This window comes from Myiozetetes cayanensis, unplaced genomic scaffold (genome assembly GCF_022539395.1).
Source record: "Myiozetetes cayanensis isolate MyiCay16 unplaced genomic scaffold, myiCay2020 scf12, whole genome shotgun sequence".
NCBI lineage: Eukaryota > Metazoa > Chordata > Aves > Passeriformes > Tyrannidae > Myiozetetes > Myiozetetes cayanensis.
Window position 1 is genome coordinate 7774640 of NW_026086826.1, and position 19238 is coordinate 7793877.

General features: G+C 43.0%; 1 protein-coding gene across 1 annotated transcript in view; it reads left to right on the forward strand.

Annotated features, from left to right (window-relative positions):
* The window catches only part of RNF11 (ring finger protein 11), a 30335-nt gene extending 13840 nt beyond the window's left edge, over nucleotides 1-16495 (forward strand). The window contains exons 2-3 of the mRNA XM_050306881.1: nucleotides 14717-14886; nucleotides 15267-16495. Coding sequence (XP_050162838.1) covers nucleotides 14717-14886; nucleotides 15267-15438 — 342 coding nt within the window. The 3' untranslated portion in view covers nucleotides 15439-16495. The remainder of the gene's footprint in view (nucleotides 1-14716; nucleotides 14887-15266) is intronic.
* The last annotated feature ends 2743 nt before the right edge of the window (nucleotides 16496-19238 follow it).

Below are 19238 nucleotides of genomic sequence, written 5' to 3' on the forward strand. Positions count from 1 at the left end.
GGGTTTGGCCAAGAACATTTGGTGCTTCCATCGTAGATGTTTTCCACTAGTGGGTTATGAAAAACCCCACTGAGATCAAACCAGAATTGCTAATGGAAAATGATTTTATCCACAAATGTCTGACATTTAAAGCTTTTGTTTTGTTAGTGTCTTAAACTTCCAGGTGGACACACAGTGTTTGCAGATGTTTATAATAGCTTCAACAAAACAGGGCTCAGATTTAATGAGCATAATCTTCCATATTTTATTTAAATTAGCTTTGAGCTAAATATGACAAGCATTATTGCTAGTTGTTATACATATTAATTTGGATAACAACCCTGTTCAGTACAGTGTTGGAAATTGCATATTAACAAGTGTGTGGTCTGTTTTCTGGTGTCTGGATGAGGGGATATGTAGATAGTTCTGTATATGCTCAGTGCAGTTATTTTCTGCAGATCATCCATGATTTTTGAAAGGCACTGGTCAAGCTTTGCCCTGCTACTCCTGCAGGGAGCCTTTTTTTGATCAACTGGGAACTTGTAGGCTCAAGAACCTACAATTCTAGATTATTTATGGCAAACCTGCACCTGTTATTCTTGTAGCAAACAGATCTTTAGTTGTTTCTCTGATGTTTACTCTCCTGATTTATTTAGGGATCCTATATCCCTTTCAGCTTTTGTTTTTCTGGGCTAATGCTTCTATTTTTATTGTGTTTATTAGTGGATATGATGTTCAAGCAACTTGGTTTTCCTGAAATACAAAATCTGCCTCAGCCATAGCCAGTGAAACCAAATAAAAACAACAAGAACAGAAAGAAAATATTAAAATAGGGCATATTTGAAGTGATGGAGGGATCATTGACTGAACACTCAGTGTCTTGCAGTGAATTTATAATCATGTGGACTGATAGTAGAAGTCATAGGCAATATGCATTCTAAATCTATAGAACATGCAGCTCCAAGGGGCAAGAACTTCTTCCTGTGCTGTTGTCCTCTCTCACTGGGGTAAACCATTCCATGACATGTCAAAGACGTCTCCAGGAACGCTATGTGGAACGATAGAAAGAAGTTAGGACCAGGCCTGCAAGTTATTTCAAGGCTAATTTCTGTACAAAGCTTCAGCAGAGCAAAGAAATTTTCTTTAACCTGCTCTGCCAGTCTGAAATTGCCCCACAGGGTACTTAACAGCATTCAGCAGATTTCGTTTGATGAACATTGGACTCATTTTTGCCAAAGTTCACCGAGAAAGCCATGCCCAGCTCTTTTCTGCCCCCAAGGAAGCATCTGCCCATCTCCCAGAAGGATCAGTTTATTTCTGCTGCCACTGTGTGACTCAAAACAACAATGAAAGAACAAAAAATTGTTCGCTGCAGTAATTTCTACTCGTGTCTTCACTGCACTGGAGATTCATCCATAAGAAAGGAGGTATCCCAAATAAAGACAGGAATTCGGGTTTACCTTGTTATCTTGCCTGTTTGGTTCAGAGATTACTCAGCAAATCTTTTGGTGTCTCCAGGGGAGCACATTCCCTGCCCTCATTTACCTGCAGCTGTGTGTAAGGAGACAAAGTGAGTTTAGTGCTGTGGGTCCTCAGCCTTGGAGGAGCAGCACTGAGTGCTGTCTGCTTCCCAGATTACTCCTCTGCATCCACTGCCTCTCTGAGGGGTGTCCAGGGACCTTATGGTGAGGTAAAAAGTCTAGAAAGATAACTGAAATATTTCTGTAGTAATCGAGTGATGATATTTCTGCTTATGAAGTTACAATCTGAGCAAGGAGCTGCTTTGTCTCTCCTCTTGGAGCTTATCTAGCTATTGCAGTTACCTCTGTAGTTACACCCTTATGACTCCCAAGGTAATAAGGTGCATTCTAGACTAAATGTCATAAATTAAATCTAAAGAACTCCCAGGTTTTCTTAATAGCTGTTTCGCTGGGGCTGTGTGTGGGTTTTTTTTTTACATGGTAAGGCACTAAATGCCTCCAGATTTACTGCCTCAAAGCTCAGTGTTACTCCATTCTGCAGTTTGTCTGTGTGTGTATAAACTGACAAAACTTATTTTAGTGATCGTGTGGGTTGTGGCAGGACACGGTTATTCCACCCTAAACATTAATGCAGGAGAATACGGTGAGTACAAGTGTTTCTTCATATCTTCACAAAGCTTGAGAGAGTGTTGGTAGCATAATGTTGATGGCATCAGGCTCTCCTTCTGACTCAGAGGGGCATTGAAAGTAGCACATACCTCACCTACCGAGGAGTTACACTTCAGTGCAGGACCTGAGCCCTGTCCTTGTACGTGGATGTCACCTGGAGTATTTGAAAGGCAGAGGTGATGTTCTTGGGGAATCAGTGTTATTAAATTTGTACAGACTTGCATGTGATTTTCTCAACTCCAGCTAAAACTGGATGCTAAAACTGCATCCTGTGTGTGGCTGTGTTCAGTGTTCAGGGTTCCTGGTGTACTTCACACAACATGAAAGATGCCTCGTTGCGTGTGGGTGAGCTGGGGCTGGAGATCTCCCGGCTGTGCAGCTGCTCTCGTGCGGGTGTGTTGGGCTGAAATGGGGCTTTGTCTTCCAACCAGTCAGTCCATATTTAGAAAAATGACCTCTTTGTTTTCATGTCCCTCCTCTCCAACAGTTTTCTCTTATTCTGAGATTTTGTGGCAGCCTGAGCCTTAATTCAGGCAAGTACTTAAGTAGGTGCTCAAGTGCCATGTCCCTGGTAGTGTTAGAAATCCTTACTAAGTGTGCTGTTGGGGTACATTTGTAGATCTTACTGATCCATGCAGTCAGCAGGACGAATGCATTGTGGAAATTTTCAAGTTTTCCTTCAGAAAGCCAGTTTGAATGTAAACAAAACACTTGCCATCTCCCATGAGAGTGGGTGTAAGCAGGGGAATGGCCTGACAGAACATTTTTCTTCATCCCATTGGGGTTGAAGAAGGTGAAATGGGAGCTGTGGTGGCTGCAGAGGCTGGGTTGGGGCTCTGTGCTCCCCATCTCACCCCTCTAGAGCCTTGGACCTGCTTCAGTTCCCCTTTCAAACCACCTGCTCCAGAAACACCTGTGCTGAAACAAACACAAGTATTTTTGGTGTGAAACCAGCACAGGGAAGATCCAAAGATGAGTTTAAAAAAACCCCTCCATGCCACAGATTGAAAAGGCTGATTAGCCAGGTGGTTGCATGTACACTTAGTGGTGGAAGTTGTACCTTACTCATCTGTGAAGCCAAATGTTTGTGACTTGCCCTGCTTGCACCAGCAACTGGCTGCATGTCTCGTACATAGCAGTGAAGTGAATGTGTGTTGTCTGGTGACACACTAAAGAGGTGACCAGATGCTCATTGAACTGTCTTTGAGCATTTAAAACTTTAAAATAGTAAGAAAAATGTGTTCTGGAAATATTTCGCTTGTATAACTAAATCCTGAGAGAGCTATTTATGATTCTTCTACCTGTTCTTGGCACAAGTGTTTTTTTTTTTCTGTTAGAAGAGGTTTGACAGTTGCATGAGATCACACTTGGATTTGTGCCCTGCGAGCTGAAAACGCAGAGTCACTGCTTGCGAGGACAAGACTTAACTGGAAAAAATAGAAACATTGCCCTTGTGTTCACTGCTAATACTGCATCTGAGAAGTGGAGCTCCAGCAAGCCTTAGTGTGCCTTAATATTCATGTAGTCATTCCTTTAATGTTCATGCAGTCATTCCTTGCTTTTAGGTACAGAACTGCTTTAAAAAAACAATAGATTCAGAAATGATGGTTTGTGTCTCAGGCATTCCTATAAGATTAATAAATGACTGGCTGAGATGAGCCCATAGCCTGAATCAGTGTCTCTGGCTGTTTACAGCTGCTGCTTATTAACTCAGAGTTGAAATAATTAATGTTATCAAATGATAATAAACAAATAGTCAAATTGCATTTTTTGTGTGTGTTCATTCTCCCTGAAGTGGGAGATGGCAGACTCTGTGTGCCTGGAGAGGTGACAGTATCCACACAATCCAGTGCCCTTGGGCTGGGCCAAAACCTCTTGCACAGCCCAGCAGTTCAGGGTGCTGCTGGTACCCTTAATTCAAACCTCAGTTCAGCTTCACAGTGTGGAAGAAATCCCAGTTGGTTTCCCAGGATCTGGTGGCAGGGGGGAGGAGCTGTTGGCTTGGGTGGATGGCTCAGACAGTGGCATGCAGAGACTCAGCCTGTGTTTGAGGTGCCCCAGTGTATGGCAGGTGAGGTTTCATCTGTCTGTGGCTTTCTAGCAGGCTAACACAGAAACCTGCTTAAAAACAGCTGTGGTTAAGCTGTTGCAAAATGCAGCATTGACATATCCTTTAACTGGCCTCAGGAAGTCTCCTGGCTGCCTCTGCACAGTCCCCTGCTGCACTGCCTGGGCTGAGGCTCCGTCACACACCTGAATCTCAGGGGTATCCACTCAGTTTTAGAAATTCAGATGCCTTTAAGAAAATAAAAACGCCTGTGGAGCTGAGTGTACCATCAAACTGCCAAGGTGTGGCACATTTCTGCTTGAGCAAGCATTTGCAGTTGAGGATGGCTTTGTTAAAAAGACAATTAAAGTATTTCAAATTGAGTATGAAGTTATTATCCAGTGAAGTACAGCACAGATTCTGGAGCTTTGGAACAAACCTTGCTGTCAGGGAGTGCTTCACTGACAGTCTCACAGCAGTCAGTGAAGACTCACACCAGCTGTCTCTGCTGCAGGTTTTCCTGCTCTGTGGTTACACAGACCCAGCTCATGGCCCACTCCATCTGCTTTTTGAAGCTCTTCTGCAATAGGACGTCGACTCTTACCGCTTTTCTCCCCCAAGTCATCTATCCTTAGCAGAGCAATTGTTTTCTCTCCCTATGCCATGGCAGAGGTTTGCACTGTGTGATAGTCCTGCTCTTCTGAGTCCCTGTTTGCTGTGAGTGCTGATGGAAAATTCTTCCATCAGGTTTCTGCTTAGCTTCCCTTAGCTGGGGGGAGGTCATTGCTGGCCCACCTTCCCAGGCTGGCTCTGCCTCTTCAGCTGGTCCCTGGTAAGAGGAAGGTCCCTGTCAAGGTTTGCAGAAGCCTGCTCCTGTGTTGCCTCTTCTGTGTATATTTTGGTTGGGTAACAGACTGTATCTCTATAAAAAGAACTACTGTGTCCTCTTTCAAACTTCTTCTTTGGTTCTTGCTTACAACCAGGTGGCTATAGGGAAGTGTTTTGTGTCATCTCGAGGGATGGTGCTCAGTGAGGGGTAGATGATCTGAGGTGGCTGCTGTTGATGTGCCTGTTTGTTTTCGCTACCTGTGTTACCTCTTACCTGAAGCTGAGTCGACACCTCTCAGAAGACCTGACATAGGGGTGATGTTCTCAGTCTAGCTGGGACTGTTGTGTCTATTTAAGTCCTGTTTTAGAAACTTGGTGTAGGAGGACCTGCACTCCTCGGTAGGATGCTTTTGGATGTGTGTGGAAACCAGTTTTAGGCAAGGTGGTTAAACTGTGCTCTGCAGAGCCCTCTTTGCCCAAGGAGGGTGTTTCCCATGTGTTGAACAGTAATGCTCAGCCTAGAGATGAGATCATTCATCACTTGATTTCACTGATCCCTTGATATTCCACTCACTCTTTTTCTAAAATACATTCCTAGTTCTGCATAATATTTTTCTGTGGTATGTTATTATGTCCTTATTAGTTCAACTAGCACGTTTAATTATGCATATACACATCTATTTACACACTGAAGTAGAACTCGTATTTATACCTCAGCAGTCCTCCACTGATGGATTGATTGCTTGTGCCTTCAGATTATGTGCATTTCCATGTTTACTCCCTGGCCTGGTCTGTTGTCCCCAGCCTGTCCATTTGGCTAACTAGGGCTGATTTCTGTAATTTTCCGTACCTTGTTCCTGAAGTACTCAGAAGAGTTGTCTTGTTCTTAGAACTGCCATCCAACGGACCTAATTCTTGCCAAAAGATACATTTTAGCACTCTTGCTATTTTTTAAGTGTTCAGAGTCAGGTTTTCACAATTGGCTTGAGTCCCAACAGGGGCACTCCTCCCATTTTCCTCTTGGCTGCCTGTTCCCGACTTTTCCAGCAGCTGTAGCGGTCACACAGTCAATGGCAGTGGCTTGTTTGCTTTTCATGAAGAGTGGGTGGGAGCAGTGTCCTTGGAGCCAGTGCAAGGGAAGTGGCAGGACCCACAGTCCAGAGGCAGTGCTGTTTTAGACCAGCTGGAGTCAGCTGCGCCCTGATCCTGAAATGGCACCAAAAGCAGGGCTGGGTGTGCTCACTCAGGTACGCTGAGCCTGTGGGCTCAGCAGCAGTTCAGGGCTGTCACTTGCTCTCAGGGTGTCACGTTGCCCGCCTGAAGTCACCTGTATCCCTGTGCTCTTCATCAGGTGATGCCTGTCCAGTGATCCATACCAAGCCTTTCATCTGGAGGACTTGCATGCACTTGTCTGAGTGATGCAATGCTGTGGGAGTTTTGGGATGGTAGATTTGGGCCAAGCTCATGTCTCGTGAGGCAGAAGCACGTGCGAGCTTAAGCCTTTTTTGTGTGCTGTATCCAGAGGTGAGTCAAAACCTCGGAGTGGTTTGGAGGGGTATGCACAGGGGATCATATCCAGGACAAACTACGTGTCTGACATCAGGGAGCAGGGCAGGTTGTCACAAAGCCTGTTTGCTGCTGCAGACAGGACCTGGCATAGCAAGAGTCGTGGCTGCCTGCAGACTTTGTGTGCCCCAGGATAATCAATACTACCATTTTTTAGCTGTTACCCCTTTGATTTATGCTATAAACAAGTTGCACTGACTGATATTTACCCTTTCCAGAAAGTAAACGTGTGTCTGAAGGAAATGTGACCGATTGTCTTATTTCTGTGTGGTCTGGTAATGTTCTGTCAGCTTTGCCATTGTAGCTTCCCCCATCTCTTATGTGTGAATTCAACTTCCAGAAAACACACTAACTCCATTTTTTTGGGGTGGGGCGTGGTGGTGTTTTTTATTTTTGCTTCCTGCTACCCAGCAGTTCCACAGCAGTAAGTGAATGGGACACAGTAGGTTCACTCTGCACCTTTCAGCGGAGGAGATAATCTGATTTTTTTTTCCCAGCCTTTACTACCTCAGGACCAAAATGTCAGGTTTTTATTTGTTGTTAAATCTACTCCTCAGTTTTCCAGCAGCCATCTCTCTTGAACCATAAGTGCTGTGTTTAACGTAGCCATAGCACTGTAATAACTGTCTGAGCTTGCCAGGCCTAAGAAGGGGTTTCTGCAAAGAACCACTTGGCGTAAGTGAGAGGGAACATGTACCAATAACACAGATGATGTGGTTGCTTATGGGGTAGGATGATCCACATACACAGCTGTTCTTCTACTACCAGCTGTAGAACTGACTGCTAGCCCCTTCTGCTAGATTTTCTCCCTACCCAGCTGCTTTGCTTCGTAGTCCCTGGAGAGTACAAGTCTCAGGAGGCTGCATTTTGTGCCTGAGTGTCCTTAATTTAATGTTTAGGTGCAACTGTCCTTTCCTGGCTTTGCTCACTGCAGTAGCTTGACAGAAAAGCATGAATTTTTATAAATTGTTTATGAATCTTTTCCTTCCCAGTATAAAAAAAGCCTATTAAAATAAACATGCTAGGAGCTGCAATAAGAGGGTTTTGTTATCTTTCAGAAGTTGTGGCCTCATGCTGTAAGTTGAGCTGTCAGTGAGGCTGTCTGGAGGGCTGGAGTCAGTTCTCTGGTGAGCAATTTAGTGGTCTGGGATGTGTTAGTGTATAAGTTATCCACTTTCCCAAAGAAATTCACAGCCTGATGTTTGATGGGATCTCTGGAGAAAGGAACAAGGAGACCTAAAACTGACACAAAGCTGGTGAACGAGAAATCAGCCAGTGGAACCATACCCAAGGTTGGTGTCCTTGAGTCAGAGAAACCTGCTGTGCAGCCTGGAAATGTAAAAACTGTCTGGCTGTGTCAGGAGATTTTGCTTCCAGGGATTAATTACTGCTTTTTAATTACTGCTCTCCCCCTACAACTCTTTCTTGCTAATCTTTTGTATTTAGGTTTGCCCTAATGGTTAATCAAATTTCAGAGCAGGTGACTCTGCAGAGCTCCAGGTGATTTCCATCTGCCAGGTGAGGCTGGGTTTGCTCTGGCCAAGCTGCAAGGGCACTGCCAACTATTTGTCTTGGCAGCAGTTTGTGTGACAGCACAGAGACAAAGCTTGAAAACAAAGTCCATTTCTCTAACAGCCCTTGTCACTGTCTAGGAAAGCAGCAGGCAGGATGCATCTAGTTTGTACCTCCTCTCTCTCTGCCCCAGTCCTATTTTTGGCAGCAAAGCTGAGCTCAGGGGACAGGTGATATTTTAAGAGTTGTCAGCCAGGAGTCTCTTTCATGGTTGCTAAATCTTTTCCAACTCTTCTTTCCTAGTAATTTCAGTGAAATAATTGTGAAAAATGCACAGGACAAATTTACAGTTTTGGTTATAGTTTAAATGAGGCTACGCCATCACTGCAGAGCAACTGTGGCTTTCTCCAAAAAAACACCTCCCTCTGAAGTGATCCATGACTCAAACCAGGTGTTGATTCTTAATTGGAATCAGCAGCTGAAGAAATACTGTACAGATTCTGCAAGTTCCTCTCCTCTAGTGAACACTGGTTCCTTAGTCAATTGTTATATTAATTACTGACCATATTTACAGTGCCAAATTTCTACAATGCCAGAATTCTTATTAGTTTTCCTTTAAGAACATCATGGTAGGAAGTGTGTGTGTGCATGTGTATCTGATCTGGCTGTCTGCCCCAGATGTCCCCTCCAACTGGGAGAGGAGGAGATTTTGCTTTCAGAAGAACTTTCTAGCGTTAAGCGTTCAGCTGTCGCAGTTATTCATACAGAGTGGCTACCTGGAAGCAGCAATATAAAAAATTGGGTAACAATTTCATTACATGATGTTTTATAGCAACTGCTGTTCACCTTTATAAATGAACTGTTCTCTCCTGCATGGCAGAAAAAAGGCTTTTACAGTTGGCAGGCTGCTCGTAATATTCTAAGGATTATTAAAGTAAGCTCTAGCTGTCGTATAATGCACAGTATAACGGCGCGTGGTTTTACATTAATGTGTCTTGGGGGAGGATATTATTTCGGAATGTGTGTTCACATATGGATGGAGTTTGAGTCTTTTCGCCCCAATCAGAATGGCATTTACAGAAAAGGCCCCTGGACCATCATCCCAGCAAATTCCTCATGAGTAATAAAGTGGTGAGAAGGGAAAATTCCATCAGATTCATCAGGGATTTTTCAAAAATACCCCAAAAGCACAATTTTTTTTTCCTCGCCTCCTGACTTTACATCTGTAAGTTGAGGTTGTTCTTATTTAGGTAAGTTATTTAGGCTCCAGCTGCTGGGCTGGAGAGGGGTCTGGCCGTGTGTCAGGTCGGTGTTGGAGGGCCGGTGAGAGGCAGAGGCTCTCCCTGCTGAGCTGTGTGTGGACTGGGGCAGCTGCCTTCCCACAACGTGTCTCATGAAAGACGTTTGCATATCGAAGGGATTTCAAAAACAGAGCTGTGGGAACGGCTGGGGAAATGCAAATGGAACTGTTATATTTGCATTAATTAATTAGGCAGCAGCCGCAAGGAGTGTAAGTGCTACAGCTGCTGGTATTTTAAAAAGTGTACAAAAATATTTAGGAGGAACATAGCCTGGTGGAAGGTGTTTGTCTCCGTTGTCAGACTGAATTAACAGGTATGCTGTTGATCTGGTGATGAAATGCAAATTAATATGGCAGGGTGAGACACACGGAGAGCACTGGATTAGGTGAGCAAGAAAATTTAGAGATGGAAACTGAGCAAAGTATTCAGTAGTGGAAAGCAGGTGGCTGCAGACAGGATCTTGGGGACAGCAGTGAAGCTTTAACCTCTGGAACTATTAGATATTATAAATTATTCATCTCACCTTTGAATGTCCTGAAAGGATAATTTGTGCACGTTGGTACAATTCTAAAAACGAGAAACAGACAAAAGCCCTGATAACGTACTGCTGATATGTGGCGTAGAGGGATCTTAAAATAATCTTTATCCATGGATTAAGAGTTTCTGATCTAGCACTGACCTGTTTTCAGAGTATTACAAATTCATGGCACTTGCAAAAACAAGACAAAAAGACTGTAAAACAAGAGAAAAGCAGATTTACAGCAGCATAAGTAACCAAGGTAAGTTGCATTGATGAGGAAACTTCTAGCTGAAAATCATGCTTGATGAAACCACCTTCTAGTCAAGAACCCAAAGCGTGCTTGGGAATCTGCACGTAGAAAGTGTCTGGGCTTTTTAAGCCAAGTGTGAAAATGTTTATTTCCATTAGAAGTGAAAAATGCAGACCTCCAGATGCCCTCTATAATTTCTCCCCACCCTGTCCCCGAAGGAGGAGGAGCCAGGGTGAGATGGAAACACAAAACCTGCTCTAGTCCTTGAGTCTAAATTAATGCTGCTGTTTTTAAGGGCTGAATAAACATTGGGAGTGAATGATTTATGTGCACAGAAAGCCAGGGAAATTTATGCTGACACGACTGACTTTGTGAACAAAAAGAAAGTTGTGTATCTCCAGGACTACGACCATCTGAGGTGTTTCATCATTACTAAATTCATATGGGAAAAAAATAATGATTAAAGCAAATTAAGTGCCAGAAAGTGATTTTTCTTTCATTGCCCAACAGTAATATGTGGGCTTGATTATTTGTTTTGGCTTGGTTTAGGGTTTTTTGCATATAGTAATAGAGTTAGCGTGAAATTTCATCTTGGTTTGAAGTGCCTGACATCTATATCAAATGATAAATAACACAGACTTTGGCTTAGAAGTTCAGTATTTCATAATTTTGTCTGTAAAAACATTTTCTATGGTTGATAAGGGAAATATGAGACACCAGAGCAATAAATTTTGTGCTCATCTTTGCAGTAAAATAATAATTACTTGGGTAATACAGTCTTTTTTATATATATACACATGTCAAGGGGCCTCTAGCTACAAATGTGAGCTGGCTGAAGTGTCGAATCCTCACGTTGTTACCCTTGAACACTCACAGTGGAGTGAGCAGGACCTTGCCTTAATGTGGGTTGATGAAAGCAGCCTTTACACACTGTGAAAGATTTGCAGAGGGGTGATAAACCCTCGCAGACTGTGAGGAGGGTTGCACTCCGGCCTTTCGGGCGGCTTGGGATTGTTGTCGGATGAGCTCAACTTCCAAAAACGCCCCAGAGATTTGGTAGTGGAGAAACCCAAGGATGCAGCTGCCAGCGTGGTGAGGGAGCGATGGCTGCGAGCGGGGCCAGCCTGGGGGTGTGCAGGGCTCAAGGAGCCCAGCTCGACTTGTGGGGTCTGTTGAAGGCAGCACTTCATGCTCCATCTCTTACTTTGACCCCTCTGGGGATGTCCACTTCTCAGTCAGAGCAATCTGGGCTCTCAGATTCTCAGGAATAAATAGTTTAAAGTATTTTTAGAATCATAGAGGTACGAACACACCTGTTCTTTTGACCCGTTGCAGGGGAGAAGGCTGGTTTGAAGGGTCAGTGTCCACGTAGTCCATAATGTGACACTGCAGTGTGTGCAGCTGTGTTCTTCCATTTTCCTGGTGTGTTTGTGTCCATGGCTCAGTTTGGGCAGGCTTTTACTAGCAACTGGGAGTGAGATGAAAGTGCCAGCAAACAGCACGTTCAGTGGCTGGGCATGGAGCGGCCAGTGGGGTTTATTTACAGGACTGCCTTACACGTTTTTCACAGCAGCCACACCAACCCCACTTCTCTGCATTCAGAAGCTTGAAGACGTCATGGCGAAAGGCACCACCATTTCCACCCAGTTACTCATCTGACAGGAGATTCTTGTCTAGTATGTGAAATTGTAGAAGCCCACAGCTGGCAACTATAAATTCCTGCCTTAATGGGCCCTGTCAGACATGTAGCACAGGGCAGCTCTGCTGGGAGGGAACCTGAGACAGGATGCCAAAGGGAGGGGTGTTTCCATACAGCACTGATCTCGGGAAAGCATTTGTGTGCTTGGCACGGGACCTTCAGGCCTCTCTTCAGGTCTGTGCAGGGAACACTCAGGGAGAGGGGCTTTGCAATAATGCAGAAGTGGGTTCCCCAAGTACGTGGTCCTGTAGTGGTGACTTGCAGAAAGTGCCTCTAAAAGACTAGACTGGGTTTTTGTTCTTGTCTGGCCCATCACAGCTCTAAAAGTTGAATCAATTCACTCTCCCAAACTTAACCAAAGCAGCGGTCAGTTGGGTAGCTGAGTGACTGCTCACTTCAGAGCTATGCAGATGTGATTGTTCTAACTCATAACAGATTCTTACTTAATTGTAGTTCCCTTTTGCTGTATAATTTTTACTGAGGTAATCAATTTGCTGTTGTTCTGCTACAGACATTCACTGTCAGTTGCCATTGCTACTTTCAGACATTTTGAGGGTTTTTTAGATCTTTTTTCCTCCTCCTGTTTTTGCCTTTCCTTGTATTTCTGCACTATGATTTGCAGTCATGGTTTAGGCAAGGGGAGCTGTATTAAGCACAGTTGCCTCTTCCTCCTGCCCATGTTGGCACCAGCCTGTGCTGTGCCTGTGATTAATTATACTACTCCTCTTTTTTTTTCCAAGACGTGAAAGAGGGTGCATCTCTCTGCAACTACTGAGTGTTCTCTACATCTGTCTCACAAATAACGGAGGAAGCAGTAATGCCTTCAGCTATTGATTTAATAACCTGTTCAAAGTTGTACAGCAAAGCCCTGGAAAAAAAAGTTACTGAGAATTTGTGGTGTTAAATTCTTGAAACATAAAACCAGGACTGGACTCTGCCTCGAGCTCATGTGTTCAGCACAGAGGGTAATTTGTGAGGGGAAAAAAGCTTTATTTTGCAGGCACTGAAGGTTGCAGTCACTTTCTGAATACTGTTATGTCTGACAGGTCATCCCTGGGTTCAGCTGGTGCTTCTCTCTATCCAAATGATGATTAGGGAATACTTTAGATAATTTAAAGTACTAAAAGGCAGCTGATCTAAAAAGAGTTCTGTGAAATACGGTTTAGAGTAGTCAGGAAATTAATCACTTGGAGAACCCCTGACGTGTTCTGTGTTTTGAACCTTCTCATAATTCCTCTGAGTTCTGCCAGGAAATCAGAGGGGGAAATCCTAGTGTAGCTAAATTGAGAGAAGATTGTGGATTCTACCCCACAGCTGAATTGCCAGTGGCAGGCACTGCGTTCGGTGAGGAGTTGCCAGGCAGACTTGTACCTACGATTAGCATTTCTCATGAGCAAGGACTTTGTGTTGGGCGGCACCGGCGAGAGGCTGCACACTCCTCGGGCAGCTTTCTCCTGGCCTTCCAGGAGTCTGGAAGCTGACTGTCCACTTCCAGAGCTCCCTAGCAGTGAAAGAAGAATGGCTTTATGGGGTTTTACAAGGGCAGTGTTAAACTCACAGCTGGGCTGTACCGGTTGAACATTGAGTGCTGCCAGAGCAGGCCAGGAGGCAAAGGGTGCAGGAGCAGGGAATGCAGGCGTGTTCCTGCTGCTGGGAATGTCTGGAGGTGCCCATGGTGGCCTGTGCTCTGGGCAGGTGGGCAGTGGGAGTGCAGTCGGAGGTGACGGGAACAGCTGCACACACTCCTGCCCTCTGCTTGGCCTGCAGCAGTGCCCTCTGAAACATCAACTTTTGCATTTTCCAAACAGATTAATCAGTGTGTCGTGTCTCTGATGCAGCAGGTTTATTTTCAGACACATCTATAAGTTGAGGTTTTTTTCTGCTGTTTAAGAAGTACCATCAAAAGAGACCTTTTGCAAGAAATTGTCTCCCTGTTAACAGCAGATTTATGGCTACCAACCAATACTGTCCTAATAATGTATCCTGTTCAAACTTGGTATTTATGTATCAAAAAATACTTTAAAAGCAAGTAAATTAAGTACCGTGTTAATATAAATGTCAATGAAAATATCTGATCTAAAGTTCATTAATATTCAAAAGAAGCTTCTGAGAATGTGGTAGAGGAAGGACTGCATAATAGCTACACGTTGCCTATATTTTGTTTGGAAAATGTATACCTTAAGCATTTCAGCAGTTGAAGCCCAGCTTGGGAGAACCCATAAAATTATATTAATATATGAGAAGAAATGTTAAACTTGGATTACTTACTTAAGGTGTTCTTTTTATTGTTCAGATGAAATTTTTTTTAACCCACAAGAATAGAGTTCTGGATTGGACCTTGTGTGACCCAGAACAGCTCACATAAATGTTAGTTATTACAAAACAAATAAAACCTTCCTTTCTAAAACTTAGAGTGGGCAGTGCCCTCATCTCAGCAAACAGTTCTTCCTAAATGTAAAAAAAAAACCCCACAGATTCTGCTTTTTGTTGCACCTGCTTGGATGTTCTCCCTCAGCCTTTATGTTGTTCAGTTCCCCACCATAGCAGTTTACCAGGTCCCTGTAAGGTCTGTTTGCCTGCTGGCATGTGGAGTTTGTTGTCCGTGTGTCTCACGTATGAACAATCCCTTGAGATCAAAAGCTTTTACAGAGAACAACCACGAGCAGTTCCTTGCTCAAATAGTGGCCTCAATTCTTTATCCCATTCTCAGGGTAATTATAGCCCCAAAATTGCAAAGTAGGAGTGGGAGTTCATACAAATATTTGTAGGACTAAGAGAGAGGAAAAATGGAATACCAAGTTCTGTGCTACGAAGTGGTAGGAAAACCTCTGGGGCAGTTTTTCACCGGCATGTTTTAATTTTAGGAGCAGGTCCCTGTTCCTGTGTATCACCCAACTCCAAGCCAGACCCGGCTGGCCACGCAGCTGACGGAAGAAGAGCAGATCCGGATAGCGCAGCGGATAGGCCTTATCCAGCACCTACCTAAAGGAGTCTATGATCCCGGGAGAGACGGCTCCGAAAAGAAGATCAGAGAGTAAGTCACAGTCACACGTGGCTGTTGCCTTGCTTTGTGATACTGCCCTGGGAAACCCGGTCTTGCCGTTCTGTTTCTGCCTTATTTTATTTTCAGGGACTGTAATTTAATGTAGCTCTCTGAAAAGGAAAATGGCCACGCAGGAGGCTGATGTTATGAGTGGCATCCCTGCCTGTGACAGCGGGGTTGAATTCAGTGAGCTTTAAGGTCCCTTGCAACCCAAATTATTCTGTTATTCTAAGGCTCTTGCCTTTCTCCTATGCAAGGATACCCCTCACAGTATCCACAAATACTAAAATCATCCAGGAGTAGATAGTACACTGTTTTTCATTTCTGGTTTGCTAACTGCAGCTTCAATTATTTTTTATTTTTCCCCCCAGATGTGTCATTTGTATGATGGACTTTGTTTATGGGGACCCTATCCGATTTCTGCCGTGCATGCACATTTACCACCTGGACTGTATAGATGACTGGTTGATGAGATCCTTTACCTGTCCATCCTGCATGGAGCCAGTGGATGCAGCACTGCTTTCATCGTATGAGACTAACTGAGCCAGGGTTTCTCTACTGAACCTCCAAGGAGACCATCCACTTCAATGGGTTTGATCCTTTTGTCATTCAGCCCAAAGAGCCAGGAATTAGGAATTAAGATCATGCACAAAGTATACATTTCCTAATAAATAAATAAATACAAAAATATTCCTGAATGGCTGCAAATATTGGAAAACATAGTATTTTAGAGACTATAGAAAAGTAGGTTGTTATTTTTAATGTAAAGCCTTGACCCACCATTGTCTTTTAATGTTTGTTCTTACACCCATATATAGGAATTGTGTAAAGTGTTACAGCAACTGTAAATGTTCAGACTGCGTGTATCCAATTTTATTAGCAGCAAGATAAGAGTATTTTTTTCCTAAATAAAGTAACCAGTTTTGTTCTGATTCTTTTCACAAGTCCTGGCATTTGGGTCAAGGCTTTATTGAAATCTACATTTTATAACACTGGCACAAAGAAATAGTTTTAAGCTTGTTTGCACAGTTCTTTTTCTTTTTTTTTTTCTTTTTTTTTTTCATTGGAGATGGAATTCATTGCCTTAGGTCTTTTTAATAGTGTATTGTTATTGTTGGGCTGGCTCTATGCTTGAAAACCAGTTTATTTATAACCTGTTAAAAGTGCTATATTTTGTTTGCAGTTAGGAATATGCAGACTTCAAAGTGATCTCCTAGCTTGTAAGCAAACTGAGATGCATTATCCCTTTTCTACTAGTGATGCAGAAGATGAAGATATAAGACCTGCAGTGAAACTATGGTTTCATGGGTTTTTATAACTTCCTTTGGTCTTGATGAAATAACAGTCCCTAAACTTTAATATGTGACCTTTAACTTGATGAGATTAAAAGTGGGCCGCATGAACAATAGTTAAGCTGCCATAACTGAAAAAAAAAACCCACAACATCTATTTGGAACTAATGTAGTGTTAGTATTGATCACTTATTCTACTTTTTTCTCCCTAAAAATGGTTGTCTTGGATCATAGCAAATGGATACTGCATCTCTCGTTCTTGTAGTCCTTAGGTTATCAGAAGTTAAGAATAAACATACTGTATCTCAGTCTCCTGTATTAAATGTATCTGTTGAGCCCTGCTGGCTGACACATCAGTCCACCAAACGGGAATGAACTCAGAGAGGAGAGAATTAGACTTTGTTCTGCACATAAATGCAAAGTTTATATAAACCCAGACTGTCTAGAGTAGCAGTGGAGGGGGCAAACAGTCCTGCTATAGCCAGAATGACACAATTAGCTGATTCCTGTAGCAAACAGTGTGTGCTTGTTAAGAGAGGCTCTAGCAAAGACTGTAGCTGTAAAGACCTTTTTCCACTTAGCATGATTTTTTCCTTTTTCTTCCCCCCTTGATGTACCTACTGTGACCTTTACACACTCAGTGCCACCCTGATACAGTGAGAAGCCCTGGTCTTGTGAAATGCAATCTCAAGTTAACCACAGCAGATTGGGGGATGTTCTTGGTTGTGTTTCAGCTACAGTGTGAGTACTTGATACAAAAAGTTGTGTTTAACAACCCACGTCCTTTGTGGACTTAGTGCATTTACAGTATGGGAGAATTGTGCAGGTTATGGATAACTGGTCAGCAGAATGGAGTCAACATGTTTGTTTGTTACTGCTGCAGCTGACAGCACCCTGCTCCCTTAGAGAAGAACTCCAAGGAGCAGTCAAAAGGAACTGAAAACACTCTGCAGTTCTAGATTCACTCAAATGGCCACACATTTATCTGGACACAATGTTTTGCTGAATTCATACATAATTACATGGATCAAGATCTGGGAAGAGAGACCTGAAGTTGTGCAATATCATTGTTCCTTTTCATCATTCCATGTGTGTTCCTTTGTGTCCTCCTTTCTTGTCTGTTTTTTTCAGGGGTTGGGTTCTTTTTTTTTTTTTTTTTTTTTGGTATAACAATGTCCACATTAAGTATTCATTTCTTTATCTTGTTAAAACTGGCAAATGAACAATTTGAAAAAAAAACCAGTGTTGTCATGGTGGTATTAGTCTTTTATTTATTACAAGACTTGATTAAGAAAGATTTAGAAGAAAGGAAGTGATGGATTACTGAGCTGAATGCTTTCCTAGGCACTCTGTACAGCTGAACTTTTAACACTGATACACTTAGTGGGCTAAAGGAAGAAATTCCTTTCATTAAAATACTTGTTAAATAGCAAAAAGGTGTGAAGAGCTAAACCTAGAGCAGATTCCACAAAAACATTCCAAAAAATTCAAATTTTACCTTGAAGACAAGTACGTAAAGATAACAAAGAAATCAAATGATTTTTCAAGTTTTCAGGTGCAGTGCTGTTCTGGAGGATTTCTAATTCAAAGAAGAATTGATCCAAACTTAATGCAAAATAATATATAACCTGAATTTTAGCTACAGTTGTGGAACCAGAACTGTGTCTTAATTCTGCCATCTGTAAGATGATTTACCGCCTGTCTCAGAGGTGTCTAATAAATTACTCTTCAAACACATTAAGTCCATTTACAGCACAGCTGTTTCCCAACCAGAGCCTGCTGGGAAGGGCTGGCTCTGACTCACCTGGACCTCTTCACCCATAGCTCTTCTTATGCCAGGGCTGTATGTTTTGGGGTGGGCAGGCCCACAGTAAAATGCCTGCAAAGTGATTTGAAGGAAAAAACCCAACAAAACAAAAACCCCTCTTACAGCTGCTGTGTGCAGCTACCTGAGTTTGCAGATGCCTCTTGCATGCTACAGGAATTACCACTTGAATCGATAGCCCTTATTACTTGTTGGTAGTTCATTTTGTAAATCTGGGAGAGAATCAGAAAATACATAAACAAACAAAAAAAAAGGCAGCCCAGAGAATTTCTTTGTGAGGAGCCGGTGCTGTAGAAGGGCTTGAGCCACAAAAGGGTTTAACAGTTCCTGCAGTCCTGCAGTTCCCCAGGGCTGAAAGCAATTCCGTGTTTGGAAGGCTGACAGTGTCCTTGCCTTGTGCAGTGGCAAGGAGGGTACATTTCTGGGATAAGGGATTAGGAAATACCTGAACTTACTTCAGTTGCCACAGTTTCAGGGCTTTGACATTTCCTGTCCTTGTGCAATCGTGGTAAAGATGAAAATTCCTCTGAGTTAGACTGTCAGTAAAATAAATAGCGACATGGCTGAAACCAAACGTACAGGGCCCCTCAGCAGTTAAATCCTGGATTAAAATGGACTCAGAAACAAAGTGGATGCCAGCTGATTATACACACAGTTTGTTACAGACACCACATTTTATTAAAAGCATACATTCGAGTTGACAACCTATAAAACACGTGAATAAGATCTGTTCAGAAGAACCCTTCTTGACTTAATACCCAGAATAAAAATTAGTTTCAAGGATTAACTTCTGCTTTTATATAGCACTGAACTTTGAAGAACATAATTTATGCTAACCATCCTTTGCAGATTATCTTGCATTTAAACCTGTTCTGGGATAAGAGTTCGGGGCTTTGGAATTCTCGGTATGAAATGCAAAGTTAATGCCTTGTGATAAAAGAACAGTTTAAACATACTCTGCAAAAGCATCTTTTTGATTTAAGCAAAAGAAATAACTACATTTCCATGCTAGCAACTGATTCATTACAGCATCCACTCTGCTCTGATACTTTGCTAAGAAAAGCTGCAGAGAGGAGTCTGTAATGAAAAAATTCCTTGTGCAAAAGGCTGCCTGTGTTCCCAGCAGCAGAGGTATGTGCTTACTCAGCAAGAGGGGCCCAGCCACACCAACAGCACACAAAGAGCCCCCAGCCCTCCCTTGTCCTCTCAGCTGGAAAACAAGCAGC